This window comes from Sinohyriopsis cumingii, chromosome 4 (genome assembly GCF_028554795.1).
Source record: "Sinohyriopsis cumingii isolate HCF-2022 chromosome 4, ASM2855479v2, whole genome shotgun sequence".
Taxonomy (NCBI): Eukaryota; Metazoa; Mollusca; class Bivalvia; order Unionida; family Unionidae; genus Sinohyriopsis; species Sinohyriopsis cumingii.
This window is the reverse complement of record NC_142964.1, coordinates 9,349,701-9,366,234: the sequence shown is the minus strand read 5'-3', so window position 1 is coordinate 9,366,234 and position 16,534 is coordinate 9,349,701. Positions and strand designations below refer to the sequence as shown.

General features: G+C 38.7%; 1 protein-coding gene across 2 annotated transcripts in view; it reads right to left on the bottom strand.

Moving 5' to 3' along the window:
- Positions 1-8,915: 8,915 nt before the first annotated feature.
- Positions 8,916-16,534, bottom strand: part of LOC149800598 (uncharacterized) — a 31,805-nt gene continuing 24,186 nt past the window's right edge. For both annotated transcript variants that reach the window (XM_089954583.1, XM_089954584.1), the window contains exon 6: positions 8,916-11,554. In XM_089954583.1, coding sequence (XP_089810709.1) covers positions 11,505-11,554 — 50 coding nt within the window. In that variant the 3' untranslated portion in view covers positions 8,916-11,504. The remainder of the gene's footprint in view (positions 11,555-16,534) is intronic.

Here is a 16,534-nt window from a genome sequence, read left to right as displayed (position 1 = left end):
CTACTTAAGAAGTGATGTGGTTGGAAAATTATAATTCTGAAGGTTTCATGGTGACATTATCCAGCTTCACACATGCTGATTTTATTACAAGACAAAAAATAAAATATGATGAAAAAGGTAATAACTGTTTTTGAAGAAAACATTTTATTATAAAATTAATATGGTTGCTAATTGAAGGCTAACAATGAAATTATATAACTCATGATAATGACATAGACATTCACTTTATATTCTAATACCATGATACTGTCACATGGGATATCAATCAAATACCATGACAGTCACATGGGATGTGATCAAATACCAAAAAGTCACATATGATATCAATCAAAATACCAAGAGTCACATGAGATATCAATCAAATTACCAAGATATCATCACATGGGATATCAATCAAAATACCATGATACCGTCACATGGGATATCAATCAAATACCATGATAGTCACATGGAATATCAATCAAAATACAAAAAGTTGCATATGATATCAATCAAAATACCAAGAGTCACATGAGATATCAATCAAAATATTAAGAGTCACATGAGATATCAATCAAAATACCAAAATAAGTCACATAAGATATAAATCAACCATGATATAGTCACAAGCGATATCCATCAAATACCATAATAAAGGTTCTTGGGATATCGATAAAATACCATAAAGTCACATTGATATCAATCAAATACCAAGATATACTCACATGAGATATCAATCAAATACCAAGGTAAAGTCACATGGGATATCATTCAAATACCATGATATACTTACATGGGATATCAATCAAATACCTTAATATAGTTACATAAGATATCAAATACCATGAAATAGTCATATGGGATATTGATCAAATATCATGATATAGTCACATGTGATATCAATCAAATAACATCATAAAGTCACACAAGATATCAATCAAATACCATGATATAGTTGCATGGGATACCAAATACCAGGATACAGTCACATGGAATATCATTCAGATACTACAATATAGTCAGATGGGATTTGAATAAAATACCATGGCATAAACACGAGATATCAATCAAATACTATTATAGAATCACATGAGATATCAATCAAATATCATAAGTCACATGAGATACCAATCAAATATATATTCACATGAAATATCAATAAAATATTATATAGTCACATGATATATCAATCAAATATGATATAGTCACATGATATATTAAATATGATATAGTCACAAGAGATATTGATCAAATATGATAAAAAACTGTCAACAGAAAATATTACAAGAGTGTTCAATTCATATAAAATTTATGAAGAAAAAAACATTTAATAAGTTCCATGCTTTACAAACCATAACAAGCATACTGATCGAAATCATTTAGTTTTATCAACTGTAATTAAATGAGCCAAGGATCTCGCTGGCTATTTTAGTCATTGCATGGTGATCAGCATGTCCATGTCGGTATTGTCAGCATTGAGGATTGTGCGTGGTGCAAATTTCCCACCAATCATTGCCTGGAAGACTTTTGCTACTTTGGGACCCTTCAGTTAATGACTGAAACAGCCAGCGATATCCTTGGTAGACATTGCCCAGTCAAGAAGCCCTGGGTCACAGTTGACATCCTGAACCTGTGTGACATGAGGAGGAAACTGAAGAAGAACGATACAGAAGGGGCAGAAAAATACAAGACAGTCAACCGGGAAGTTAAGAAAAGCATGAAAAAAGCAAAAGAGAGCTGGATAGAAGGACAGTCCAAAGACAATGAGGGAAAGCAAATTTTTAGTAAATTATGTTTCTCCGAGAATACTTACCCGATCACATTAATGTTAGGGAATATAAGCCTGCTACCTCTCGAATCCAGCCCTACTAAAAGACGAAAATTCGTCTTTTCGGTCTATCTTATATAGACCAAAGGGCAATAACTCTTGCCCCTTACCTCCCCTTGCCACCGCCAGGTGTCGCTAGTTTTTTTAAGCTGAGCGATATTATACGAGGATGCTCACATAGCGGGGTGGTTGGGAGGGTGTGATCAGGTAAGTATTCTTGGAAAAACATAATTTACTAAAAATTTGCTTTCTCCTTCAAATACATTCCCCGATCACATTAATGTTAGGAGAATAAGTAATAGGAGGAGGGAATGCTGAGCATCCTACCTCCACCCCGGGTACCTTCTAGGGAATGATGGCTGGATTCCCCATTTGAACGATAACCCGTTCTCCTAATTTCATCAGCAACACAGCCTAGGGTCACGTGATATGTGACCCCTATTTACGGTTAAGAAGACAGTTATTGAAATCTTCTTACCTACGAAATTTACTGGCAAATCCAGCGAAGCTGATAGGCTGTGCTGATTGTTTTAAATGGGTCTGGTGGTCATCTGGGCTGCTGACACCGGACCTACCAGATTCAAGGTTTGCCTCTGAGAAGCCAAATCTCTGAGATAAAAACTGGAGAAGGTTGACTCTGCATGCCAGCCAACAGCTTCTATTATATCTCAGATCAAAACATTGCGTTCGAATGCCAGGCTCGCCGAGATTGCTCTAATCTCATGAACCGTAATCTTCATGAGGCGACTCTGATCTTGTGAGACCTCAGAGTACGCTGAGCGTATAACCCACTTCAGCCATGAAGCATGGGCTTGAGAGGTGATATCCCGTTTACCAGCTTTGACCGGAAGAAAGAGGCGCTTACGTGTGTCCCGACACGCCTCTGTGCATTTTAATAGTGCTTGAGTGCACGAACAGAATCTTGCATGGTTGCTGCTCTTGATTTATCTATGGAAGATAGCGAGCGAATGACAATTCTTTGATTGCCAATGGATGGTAGCCTATTTTTGGCTACAAAGCCTGGTTGCGTCAGGAAGACCACCGAACCATCTGATCTGAACTGAAGAAAGTTCGGGTCACTGGAAAGGGCATGTAACTCGCTCACCCTGCATGCTGAAGCTAAGGCTATCAAGAAACATGTTTTGTAAGATAGTAGCTTTAACGAAGTGTGGCCGAAAGGTTCAAATTTGTCTGAATTGAGCCATGTTAAAACCCAGGACAGATTCCATTTTGGAAACAGGGTGAGGGATTTTGGTCGAATGAAATCAAAATTGGCTAAAAGATCTGATAGATCTTTGTTATGCCCAATGTCACATCTACCATGATGGTGGAATGTGTCTGATATCATGGAGCGGTAGCCTTTGATAGTAACTGGGGCCAACTGTTTCTCCTCGAAAAGCCAGAGAAAAAAGTTGGCCAGTTGAGGGATTAAGACACTCAAAGGGACGATGTTACTGATATGGCACCAGTCCCTGAAAACACACCACTTTCCCTCGTAAGCCTTCAGAGTGGAGGGCCTTCTTGCTCTTGAGATTCTCTCCACAATCGAAGGTTTAAATTGTTTGTCTCGCAAGGCTGCCCGGACAAGAGCCAAGCGTGAAGAAGAAGACGATCCGGGCATGGGTGGAACACCCGTGACCGCGGTTGTTTGAGAAGATTTGGGCTGGTTGGAATCTTCCTGGGTAGATCTATCGCTAGATCGAGTAGATCGGTAACCCAGGACTTGTTCCATCTGAGAGGGGAAATCAGAATCATCCGACAGTTCTGACCCCTTAACCTCTTGATTATTTTTGGTACCAAAACCGTGGGAGGGTAGGCGAATGCGCACAACCCCTCCCAGCTGATTGACAGAGCGTCCACAGCCCAAGCCTCTGGGTCTGGAACCGGAGAGACGAAGGTGGACAACTTGCGATTCCACCTTGTCGCAAAAAGATCGATCATCGGACGCCCCCAAAGTGTGCAAATCTGAAGAAAGACTGATTGATGGAGTGACCATTCCGTGTGAATGATTTGACCTTTCCTGGATAGAGTATCGGCCAAGACAATGAGTCTGCCGGGAATGTGTCTGATTTGTACGTTGATGTGGAGGTTGTCGCACCAACGTAGAAACTGCCAGATCAGAATGCACAGGTCTGGTGATTTGGTGTCCCCTTGTTTGAGGAGGTAAGTCACTACCCCAGAGTTGTCTGACGTAATGAGGACAGTTTTTTTTTCTTGAGAGTTGATCCTTCCAGAAATGAAAGGCATTGATGACAGCCCTCATTTCTAAAAGGTTTATGTGGAGAGACCTCTCCTCTGGCTCCCACGTGCTGCTGACTGTAGCGAAGTCCGGCAACAGGTGGGCACCCCAACCGTAGGTACTGGCGTTAGTACATACCGTTATCTCCGCTTGGGGCATCTCCAACCTGGGTTGTGCCACTGACTCAGGAATGATTGTATCTCGGGCGTGATCATTATTGTTTGACTGAGGGGACTTGAAAAGGGGCGCCATTGTGCCATTAACGTCATTTGTAAGGGGCGCATAAAAAGACGGCCAAGCGTGATCAAGTCCGCCGCCACATTGAATAATCCTAGGAGTTGCAAGAATTCTCTCGCTGCAATCCACGTCCTGTTGGAAACGGACTCGACGAGTTCGACGACCTGGATTACGCGAGCGCGAGGAAGTCGTACCAGATTCAGATCGGTGAGAAACTCCATACCCAGATGGACAAAACGCTGAGATGGACGGAGATCGGACTTTTTCCAGTTCACGAGAAAGCCTAGATGATCTAAAAGTGCTAAAAGATCGTTTCTGCCTTTGAGCAGAATAGAACTTACCATATGTTTCTGGAGGATGTCGTCCAAGTACACTTCCATCCCTGTAGATGAAGTTGAGCGGAACAGGGTGACGACGCAATCCATAACCTTGGTAAAAGCCCAAGGGCTGATGTTGAGGCCAAAGGGTAGGACCTGGAACTGATAAACCGCGTCGCGGTAAGAGAATCGGAGAAATTTCCTTGACGCGGGGTGGATAGGGACGTGAAAATATGCGTCAGTCATATCTAGACTGACGGCATACTCGTCCCGCCGGATGGATAGACGGATTGATCTCGCCGTTTCCATCTTGAATTTCGGTGGTAAAATGTATTGGTTGAGGCGACTCAGGTTGATGATCGGCCTCAACTTGCCGTTTGCCTTCTGGATAAGAAACAGCCTGGAATAAAACCCCGGCAACTGTGGGTTTTTCACAATCTCCACCGCCCGTTTTTCTATGAGCGACCGTATCTCCTGTTGTAGAAAGGTATCCTTCTCCCGATCGGATGGTACGTCCGAGGGGAGAGGAGGACAGGGGAGGGGTTGGATAAATGAAATCCGAAGTCCCTCCGAAATGATCTGGATCACCCAGTCGTTCTGAGGAAAAAAGGTGGTCCAGTGGTCCTGAAATTGCAGGAGGCGGCCGCCCACAGGTAGGCTGTCCGCGGGTGGTGGAGAGGATATGTCAATTTTTAGAGTTAGAAGGCTTAAAGATGGAGAAACTTTGTTTCTTACCGCCTCTGTATGGTTGCCTCCTAGCTTGATTAGACTGTTGTCTCCTGGCATTGGGTTGGGATCTATACTGCACATTTGATTGTAAGGATCCCTTGTCCCTGGTCCGCCAATCATCCCTCCGCTGTGGCAGGGGCTGAATTTTTCTAAACGCCTGCGAGGGCTGGGCGGCGAGTTGGAGGGACAGTTCCTGAGCTGCCTGCTTCCGAACTTCTTCAAAGAGTAAAGGCGACCCAAACGGATCCGTAACGCCAGAGTATGATGGGGCTTGAGCGACGTGGACCGCAGACATGCGTCACGTCGTATCGGGTCTAAGTTGGCAGAAGCAGTCAACACATTAGCCATGGAATGGTGAGCTGCCCTGTTAATAACTCTAGCAATCTGGGCCATCGCTTCCCAAACGTGGTCATTGTCGGATTTTTCTGCGAGTCGGAAAATGGCTAATGAAGCCAAGTCTAACATTGAAGGCGTAGCGACTATGTTCGTGACTAGCTTTGACGTGGCATGGAACACATTTTTGTCCAATTTGTAAAACAGTGGACCGGACATGTGAACTGCTGCCATATTTTTGTCCAGGGCCGGAAGATCCGTACTGAAGGCGTCTGAATGAGTTTTGTACCAGCGACCCGAGAACGTCGCTGGTATTTGGCTTTCTGAAAAGAACGCCTTAGCATTCCCCGGATCACCTATTTGTCCTGATAGATGATTGTTGATCTCCTTAATTTTTGCCGACTGGGGAAGGAGCCGGAAGGACGGCGTCTCTTCCTCCCTGTCAAGATCTACAGACGCCTTAACTTTGTAGTCTTAAGTGGCGGTAGGAGGTGGAGGGCATTCTGAAATTGCCAACACCCTATAAATTTCTTCCACTGCCGCCTTGAAGCCAAACTCAGTCCGTTCCATGGTTGGATCTGTGTACGGCTGATTTGCAGGAGTTTCGTCACCCTCACTGTGTGCCGAGTCGTGTTCTGTAATAGCTTGCATTTCTGGATAGAGCATACCAGGTGGCATAGATGACGCGATTCCGTCATCCTTAACACTGTCACTAACTCTCCCTTGTGGATAAGCCATGAACATATGGACGGCCGGCCCTGCCGGCTGGTTTGTCTGGCTTGTGGTTGGTCTGAATGTTGGCGACGGTCCTGCTATCACCGGTACCGGCTGCTCCAATGGCCTGGCTGGACGGACAGATTTCTCACTAAAATCTCCGCCATAGTATTGGTATGTTGTCGGCGGTACAGCTTGATGGACGGATTTATCACTAAAATCCCCGTAAGTCATGTTTGGTCGGATCGTTTTACCAATAGGGTCCCCATGCTGGGATGGTTGGACGGCTGGTGACATAGAGGTTGTATAAAGAAATGGATCCGATGGATCCAGTAAAAACCCCATGCTGCATGGTATAGATGATGTACACTTGGTACATTCAATACAAGAGTCATGGTTGTCTTATTTTGCTTTGAACTTTTTGCATTTCATGCATTTGGTTGACATTTCTACTGAAACGACACAAGAAAAGAAAACAAAGCACAAATTAGCAATTCAGCATGTTATTAATTCGCTAATACCACAACCGTTACTAATGGAGTAAGCGAAATTAGTCAGTGTCGCGTTAACTCTTAATTAACAACACGAGTTCCGCGATAGCGTGTGTAACATGGTCTTCAGTAAACGAAATCCATAAGGGTGACAAAGTCACTCAATTTTGAGAAAAATTGTTAAAATAATAATCTATACAACCTGTAGAAGAATGATTGTCCAACGCAATAAATCCAAATTTAACTTCGGATGGTCCAATTTAACGCCAAGATAGCTTGGACTGTTTGGAGGTATAATGTACGTGTTATCAGTACAAGCAAAGCTTAAAAACTGGCGACACCGGGCGGTGGCAAGGGGAGGTAAGGGGCAAGAGTTATTGCCCTTTGGTCTATATAAGATAGACTGAAAAGACGAATTTTCGTCTTTTAGTAGGGCTGGATTCGAGAGGTAGCAGGCTTATATTCCCTAACGTTAATGTGATCGGGGAACATATTTGAAGGAGAAACTTGAAAAAGAATGACAGCAGGAAAGCATACCAACTGGTCCAAACTCTAAAAAGCACAAAACAACGGCGGATCACCTCCTTACAAGACAAAGCCGGAAACTGCCTCACAGAAGAAAAAGATATTCTGGAAAGATGGACAGAGTACTGCGCAGAACTCTACAACCACCGAGCCACAATGGATCCAGATGTATTGAACATCCCTCCAGCAAACAACAATGACAACCACCCTATCCTACGTGAAGAAGTAGAAGCCGCAGTAAGATCGCTGAAAAATAGGAAGTCAGCAGGAGTGGACAACATCCCAGCAAAACTGATCCAAGCTGGGGGAGAAGAAATGATTAGCGCCCTCACAAACATCTGCAACAAGATCTGGCAAAGAGGAGTATGGACCCAATCACTGATAATCACCCTCCCCAAGAAAGCCAACTTGCAACAGTGTCAAAACCACCGTACAGTCAGTCTTATAAGCCATCCAAGCAAAGTCATGTTGAGGATACTGCTGAACAGACTAAAGCCACAGGCTGAAAAGATCATTTACGAGGAGCAGGCAGGTTTCAGAGCAGGGTGCAACACAACAGAGCAGATCTTCAACCTCAGGATATTGTGTGAGAAGTACCTCCAACACCAGCAAGATCAGTACCACTTCTTTGCAGATTTCAAGAAGGCATTTGACAGGGTAGGGCATGCAGCCTTGTGGGCGACCATGAGACTGTACAATCTCTGCAGCCTACGGCATGGAAATCAGTGCAAAGAAGACCAAAATGATGACCAACAACACCAAGGTCATCAGCAATGACGTCAAGGTCCAAAGTACAAAGCTAGAAACAGTCCACAGCTTAAAGTATTTGGGGGCAACTGTTACAGTAACAGATGAAAAATCGAAGCCTGAAGTACTATCCAGGATTGCAGAGACAATAGCAGCACTGACAAAACTGAAGCCCATCTGGAACCACAAGAACATCGCACTCAGTTTAAAGGTCAGACTGACGCATTCACTGGTGATCTCCATATTTCTCTACACCTGCGAATCATGGACCATAACAGCGGAGAAAAGGATACAGGCCACATAGATGTTTCCATAAAGATCCTCAGCATCACATTCAAAGACCGTGTCACCAGTGAAGAAATATGGCAAAGGATCAGACAAGCCATTGGGCCTCACAAAGACCCGATCACAGTGAAAAAATGTAAATGGCAGTGGTATGGGCATGTATCATGATCAACAGGATTTGCCAAGACAATCCTGCAAGGCACTGTACAAGGAAGAAGAAAGATAGGCAGGCAAAGAAAGAGGTGGGAAGATAACATTCAAAAGTGGACAGGCTTGACATTAAGTGACTCACTGAGAAAGACAGAAAATCAAGAGAAATGGAGGAAGCTGGTTGTTTGGTCTTGTGCAGTGCCCCAACCGTCTTTCAGATGATGATGATGATTTAAATGAACACTAGATGTCATGTTCTATCTGTCACAAGTTTCATCAACTTTACTTAAACATCAAATATCAAGTCCTATTTATCTTAAGGTAAAAAAAAACAAAGTCTGTTGAACAAAAATTGTGAAAATTGCATTAGAAACACTTGTAACATAATACATTCTAACATCTGAAACTTGTAACATAATACACTGTCACATCAGACACTCGTAACATAATGCACTGTAACATCAGACACTTGTAATAATATATTGTAACATCAGACACTCATAACATAATATACTGTAACATCGGACACTTGTAATAATATATTGTAACATTGGACACTTGTAATAATACATTGTAACATCGGACACTCATAACATAACACATTGTAACACTGGACATGTGTAATAATAAATTGTAACATCAGACACTTGTAATGATACATTGTAATATCAGAAACTCGTAACATAATACACTGCCACATCAGACACTCATAACATAATACACTGTAACATCGGACACTCGTAATAATACACTGTAACATCGGACACTCATAACATTATACATTGTAACACTGGACATGTGTAATAACAAATTGTAACATTGGACACTTGTAATGATACATTGTAATATCAGACACTAGTAATAATACATTGTAACATTGGACACTTCTAACATGATACATTACATATTGTAATATCACTATGTCAGGCACTTATCTTGTAACGTGATGTTTCACAAGCTAAATATAAAAGTATCAGGCAGTAAAAGATCAGAAATAAAACAGTATTGCACAGGCATGAAACGCTTTTTCTGGTAAGTTTATGATCTTGTGGAAATGAAATAAACATATGAACACGTATTTTTAGACTTTTTACTAAAGTTCTGATTAAGTCTTTCTAGTGGTGTGTAAATATGTCTTCACAACTGATAAATATTCATGACCTGCTTGAACTAATGAACTTTTTTAAATGAATATTTCTGAATGCATTTCACAGATTAATATTTCTGAATGCATTTCACAGATTAATATTTCTAAATGTATTTCACAGATTAGTATTTCTGAATGCATTTCAGATTAATATTCCTAAATGCATTTCACAGATTAACATTTCTGAATGCATTTCACAGATTAATATTTCTGATTGCATTTCACAGATTAATATTTCTGATTGCATTTCACAGATTGATATTTCTGATTTAGATCATTTAGAGGACCATAATATAATATATTTTATGTCACCTTTGCTATTTCTGCTATTTCACTGTACAGTGACTTTCACAGATGTCTGATTCAGTTTCCTTCCCTTTCCTTCTCCAATTTGTTGCACACTACTTTAATTGTAGACAGGTTAAACACTTTCTCATAATGCTGCCCTGCAGACTATTTACTCTCAGATATGTCTTGGATGTATAAAAACAATCTATCACAGATATGCCACTCTTTTTCAACATTTAGCATATTTAGATTAAACTGAGTTTAATTTAATGACTAGGAGGAAAAGGGTGAAAAATATACCCAAAATATCATTGCTGGCTGAAAACAAGGGGGAAGGACTTATGATCCACAATCCTCTGTGAGAAGATCAGTGTGCTGAAAGGTTCTTTCTTTTATCAGACTGGAACCAGGACCTGATATATTACAGCCTGTAACCTGTAAACTTTCTGATATAACACTGGTTAGATCTCATTCCAGTACATAAGCACTATTTAAATGAACTACTGCGTTCACATTGAAGTAGACAAACAATACTGAAAAGGTCCTCAGTTCATAGCCAAGTATATACACATTATAGTGTGACCATGCTATAGCATGCACCGTTATAACATGAATTTGGATATAACAATGTCGTGGTGTGGCTCCCAAAATGTCATATATATTTTTCTTGTGCATAAAAATTGTTTTCTTCTTTCTTAAAGTATGAAAATTAATGTGTATGAAGTTTATCATCTTGGAGAAGAGATTACCTAAGAATTCTAAATAAGAAGATTGTGGCATGGCTCCTGAAATTTCATATACAAGTATATTTTTTTGTAATTGAACAAAATATTTTTTTCTTTCTTAAAAGTACAAAAAATAATGTGTAAAAAGTTTTTTCAGGGATCATGCTGGGCTTTGCCAATGTCACAAATTGTAAAAAAAATAATCTTTTGGTGACAAAATATACTAACTGGTGATTATTTTGGTGACACTGTTGGCTGTTTTGAACTTGTATCTTGGGTAGGAAGTAGAGAAATTTTGAGGGAGCATGATAGGAAGCTGCAAACTTGATACAACATGCACTGGAATCTATCTATTGTTACATAAACAAATTCTTTGTTCATACTGACAAACCATCTTAACAGTATATTGTTACATCATAATCTACTTAGGCTGATATCTAGCCTGAGTACTGTAAGCTGTGATACGCTCCAATAGCTACAATCAAACAACCTTTGAAGGCATGAACAGAAACTGCTACAATCAATCAAGCAATGACTAATTCCTTTTTTCTTTAAATGTACACAGAAAAAAAGTTTTGCTGAAACTTCAAGAGAACATATTTCCTTTGTAACACCGATCAACTATGGATGGTGAGTGCAGCACCTACCCAAAACAGGCTTGGAACAACAATGAAATTATTTCTAATTTTTTATTCATTATGTCCATTTGATTACTAAACACTGCTATCTACTGCATCCTTTGCAGCTGAAGCTTCTGTGATGTTAGATGTTTACATCTTTTTAAGGTCAGGGTAGATTTTTCCATAGTTCTGAGCTTGCCCTGCAAATGAATGAGAAAAAAATGAACAAATTCTGAAAATAAGCTGAAATGTAAGATTACTGTGATTTGTCACAGGAATACTGATATATTTGTGACAATACAATATACTTTATCAACACACCATCATCACAATGATACAATACACAATACAATATATTGTATCAACATATCTGTATGTAACAACCTTAGAACTTCAAATGTAAATTTATAAATTTAAAGAAATTAGACAAAATTGTCAGATATACTAACAAGCATAGTCTGTTTTTTATACTGTATCAATTTTCTGAAAACATTTTCATCAAAACTTTGTCACACAGTACGGAAGGCCTGGCTGCAATGACCTTTTGGCATATTTTGGGAGTCATCAGGATTACAAAACAGAGTAGTTCCAAACTGATTGTGATATCGAAATATTGACTGAACACCTGTATCAAGGCCAAATCAACCATGTAAATGAGAACCATATGTACTCATAAGTTGAGTAAAACCACAAAAAACATGGACCCTGATCTGCCATTGCAAAATAATAATAATAATAATAATAATAATAATAATAATAATAATAACTTTATTTAATGAGGGTAACACAATAAGCTAAGAACTAATCTACCTTGAGGCCCTCATACAAAGGAATTTATTTATTTTAACTGCATTTCTGAAGCCACTGGATATATTGGGTTTGGAAGAAGGAAATAAAGTGGGCATTTCTAATCTCAACTGGAATACTATTCCAGAGCAAAATTCCAGAGTATTGGAATTTTTTTATATAAAAAAATTCCTTACTTGGTTTGGGAATTTTATACTGTTTGGTAGACATGAATAGCAAGTGAGGAGTATTGCCATGTAGCCTATGCTGGAACAGTGATTGTAAATATTCAGGAGCACTATTATTGGATATCCTGTACATTAATTTGGCTTTTCTCAAACAGATTTGGTCTTTGATAGGTAATTTTTAACTTACCAGCTCAACTTTCCTTGCTTTCTTTCTGAATTGATATTAGCCCAAATCATTACGCTCTTATTTGAAGATTTGCCAGCTTTGCTATGTTTTTATCATTTGAATTACCCCATACTGTATTACACTGGTCTAAATAGGGCTGCATGTAACTGTTATAAAATAGTTTTCTATGCCTTTTAGAGAGAAAATGTCTTATCCTACTGAGAAGCCATAAACCTGAATTGACTTTTTTGCTAATAAGTTTGACATACTCAGTCAATGATAGGTTATTATCTACCAAAATACCAAGTAGTCTATCATGACAGACTATTTGCAAATTTTTATCCTTCCATGTCAGACATAGTTCATCTCTATCAAGATGTGTCCTATTTTTGCCATGTTGAGATAAGTAATATTTTGGTTTTACCAGTATTTACCACCATGCCATAGCACATGCACCAGTTGTCCAGTTTGTTTAGGGCATCCTTATAAAAAAAATTTTGAGTTCATGCTTTGTGTTTTGGATGTCTGATAATGTTGTGTCATCTGCATAGAAATCTGTAGATGATATTGAGTCTGTTAGTAAAGGTGGTAGGTCATTAATAAATAAAATAAATAGTAATGGACCTAGATTTGAGCCTTGCGGTACTCCATATCTAATTGTTCCAGGTTTGGACAGAACATTATTTATATAAACATGTTGTGTTCTCTCACTTAAGTATGAAGTAAACCATCTAACTGTGCTTTCATCACATTGGTAAATTTTCAGTTTCTTCAAAAGGATTTTATGATCCACCATGTCAAAAGCTTTCCTGAAATCAACAAATACAGATCCTATTATTCTACCTTGGTCAAGTGCTTGAAGTCATTTATCAGTTAGGGAGATCAAGTCAGTCTCACATGAATGTTTCTGTTTAAAGCCTGATTGATTAGGGTGTAACAGCAAGTGTTTGGTTAAATATGACATGAATGAGTCATGAAAATGTTTTTCAATCAATTTTGAAAAGTTTGGTAGTACTGAGATTGGCCAGTAGTTATCAACATCATCCTTAGAACCAGGTTAATGAATAGGATTTACTTTTGCAGTTTTCCATATTTTGGGGACAGATGAGGTTGCAATACTTAAATTGATTATGAATGTTATGCTATCTAAAATAGCAAGGGGCAGAAGATTTAATGAGTCATGGACCAATCTGATCAAGTCCTGTAGCTTTCTTGGTATCAAGTTCACTGAGACATTTTTTAACAAAGTTTTTTTTATACTGGTGGGATAGCGAAACATACCTCCTTAGAGATTTTGCTGCTGCAGAACTTTTTCAGTTCATTAAAGTTGTTTTCTATCACTGATTCTTTTAACTTTGTGGTAGTGTTGGTGAAAACATCTGCAATGTCAGTGTCATCAGTGACTATGGTGTCATTTACCAGAAGTGAGTGAATTTTATTTGTCTGATCTTAGTGTGGTCCTCCAGTGAGTCCATTGAAGACTTTCCAAATAGAGTTTGTGTTGCTCTTTTTGTTTTCAAGCAATGATTGATAATAAGTTTGTTTTAGCTTTTTTTAATTATACCTGTTTATTTTATTTCTCCATACTTTAAATATTTTGCATTGTTTCCCATAGCCTTGAATTGGTCTTGTGTTTTCAAAGCATTTAGGATTTCAGTAGTAAGTTAGGATGGATTTCATTCTTTACTTGATCTACTTTCAGTGGTGCATGATTAAAGACTACATCCATAAATAAGTCAGTCCACACCTTCAGAGCTTCATGTATGTCATCCAAATTTTGGATCATATTCCATGGAACTTTATATAGATCATTGAGAAATTGTTCTTCATTAAAATTTTTGAAAGATCTGTAAGTGATAGTTTTATGTGTATTTTTCTTATTTCTCTTGCATTTAACCTTTTTTGTTAAAAAAGTAGGATAGTAGTCACTAAGACCAACATTCAGTACATTAATACAAGCAACATTGTCTGGTTGGTTGGTATAAATGTGATCAATAAGAGTGCTTGATTTTTCTGTTACCCTTGTAGGCTCATTTACCAGCTGGTCTAGGCCTAATGATTCAATAAATTCCATCCTGTTGTTCCTTATCTGAGTATTGAGAAGGTCCTTATTTATGCTGCCGAGTATATATATATATGTTTCTTTCTCCTGTGCAAGAACATTTTCCATTTGTTTCAAAAAGTTATCATTCCAAACTGCTTTGGAAGAAGGTGGCCTATAAATGAAACCAACAAGGAATGATTTTGCATTATTATGAGAAATTTCCACCCAGATACTCTCAATTTCAATAACTCCAAGTCAAACTGCCTTTCTGCATTTACATTTTCCCAAATGTATACAACAAGACCTCCCCCTGCTGTCTCTCTATCCATGCATAGCAGTTTTATTGTAGCCTTGACAGCGAAATAGATTATCATTGTGGTTAGCATTTAATTTGGTTTCAGTGAGTCCTGAAACATATATATTATTTCCTTGGAAGACAACATTAACTTAATCTGGTCTATTTTTCCCACTATACTTTGTACATTTAAGTGACCTATGTTAAAAACTATTGCACATCCATGCTGATTTCATGTTCAACTGCCACCTCATCAACACCTAATCCCACCCCAGGTGTTCAGAGATCTGCTTTGTTTTTAATCAGCATCAGTTTAAGAACAAATTTCAAGTTGCTTCTGCACTGATATTGAGAGGGTATGATGGTGATTTTAACAATTTTGAAAATTCAACAAACTTTCTTGGCATAGAAAATTCAGCAAAGGATAAAAAATAAGCTAACATCATCCTTCTTCACTGACAAGGGATACAGATAAAATATAAATTTTATGTAAGCCCTGTGCATTTTAAACAGGAGATTTATCAAGAGGTTCCTGAAAGAACTTCTTAATTTCTAAAAGTTTCTGACATGAAGATTCCAGTTTTAACAATGCTTTGTGACATTATACACCAACCTCCATATCTTTCTGATCCAAACAGTTTTCGGAATTCATGACATCCACACTTAGAAGCTTTCTCCCACTCAATTAGCAGTGACAGCAACCTTGATGAACTTAAGCATGAATTTATTCAGCATCTTCTATGCTTCCTCATAGAGCACATGAGTAAAAGATTCTTGTTTGGAGAAGGAAAAAAAAAGCCAAAAATCTGTCAGTGGTCCCATACTAATAATAAGTACATCTGACTACAGGTTTCCACATTGTACACCTCTAGACCATTCTAATCCAAAATCTGTCAGTGGTCCCATACTAATAATAAGTACATCTGACTACAGGTCTCCACATTGTACACCTCTAAACCATTCTAATCTAAACTGTTTTCTGGCTTCATGACATCATACTCAAATTATCAATGATATCAGCCTTGAGGAACTTAAGCATAACGTCTCCTTATAAACAGCATGAATCAAAGAAACAAAGCCAACAATCTTTCTAACTGTGACCCCACACTGATCAGAAGTACATCTAAATACAAGTTTCCACATTTTCAAACTTTCACAGAATCTTTTTTACCTCTCATTCTTCATTTGCCTTTTCTTGTTCTTGCCAGTAAATGTTTCAGAAAGAATTGATACACAGCATTCCACTTCAATCTTAATCAGAACTGGTATGAGGCACTTGCAATGAGCATGTGTTATGAACAGATCATCCTCCAAATCCTATCTCTGACAGATTATTCAAGAAATCTTCCCTCTGACTAATGTGAAACTTAATCCAGTCAGACAGATCTCTGACAGATTATTCAAGAAATCTTCCGTCTGGCTAATGTAAGACTTAAACCAGTCACACATGTCTCTGACAGATTATTCAAGAAATTTTTGCCTGACTAATGTGAGACTTAAACCAGTCACACAGATCTCTGACAGATTATTCAAGAAATCTCCCCCAGATAATATGAGACTTAAACCAGTCACACAGATCTAAAGCTAACTGCTCTGCCTATTCTCCAAAAATACCAAAACCTTGTCTGAAGGCATAGTGAACAACATGCAGTGCATATGAAAAAACTGTACCATCTGTGTTAAACCTAATTCTTTCAAATG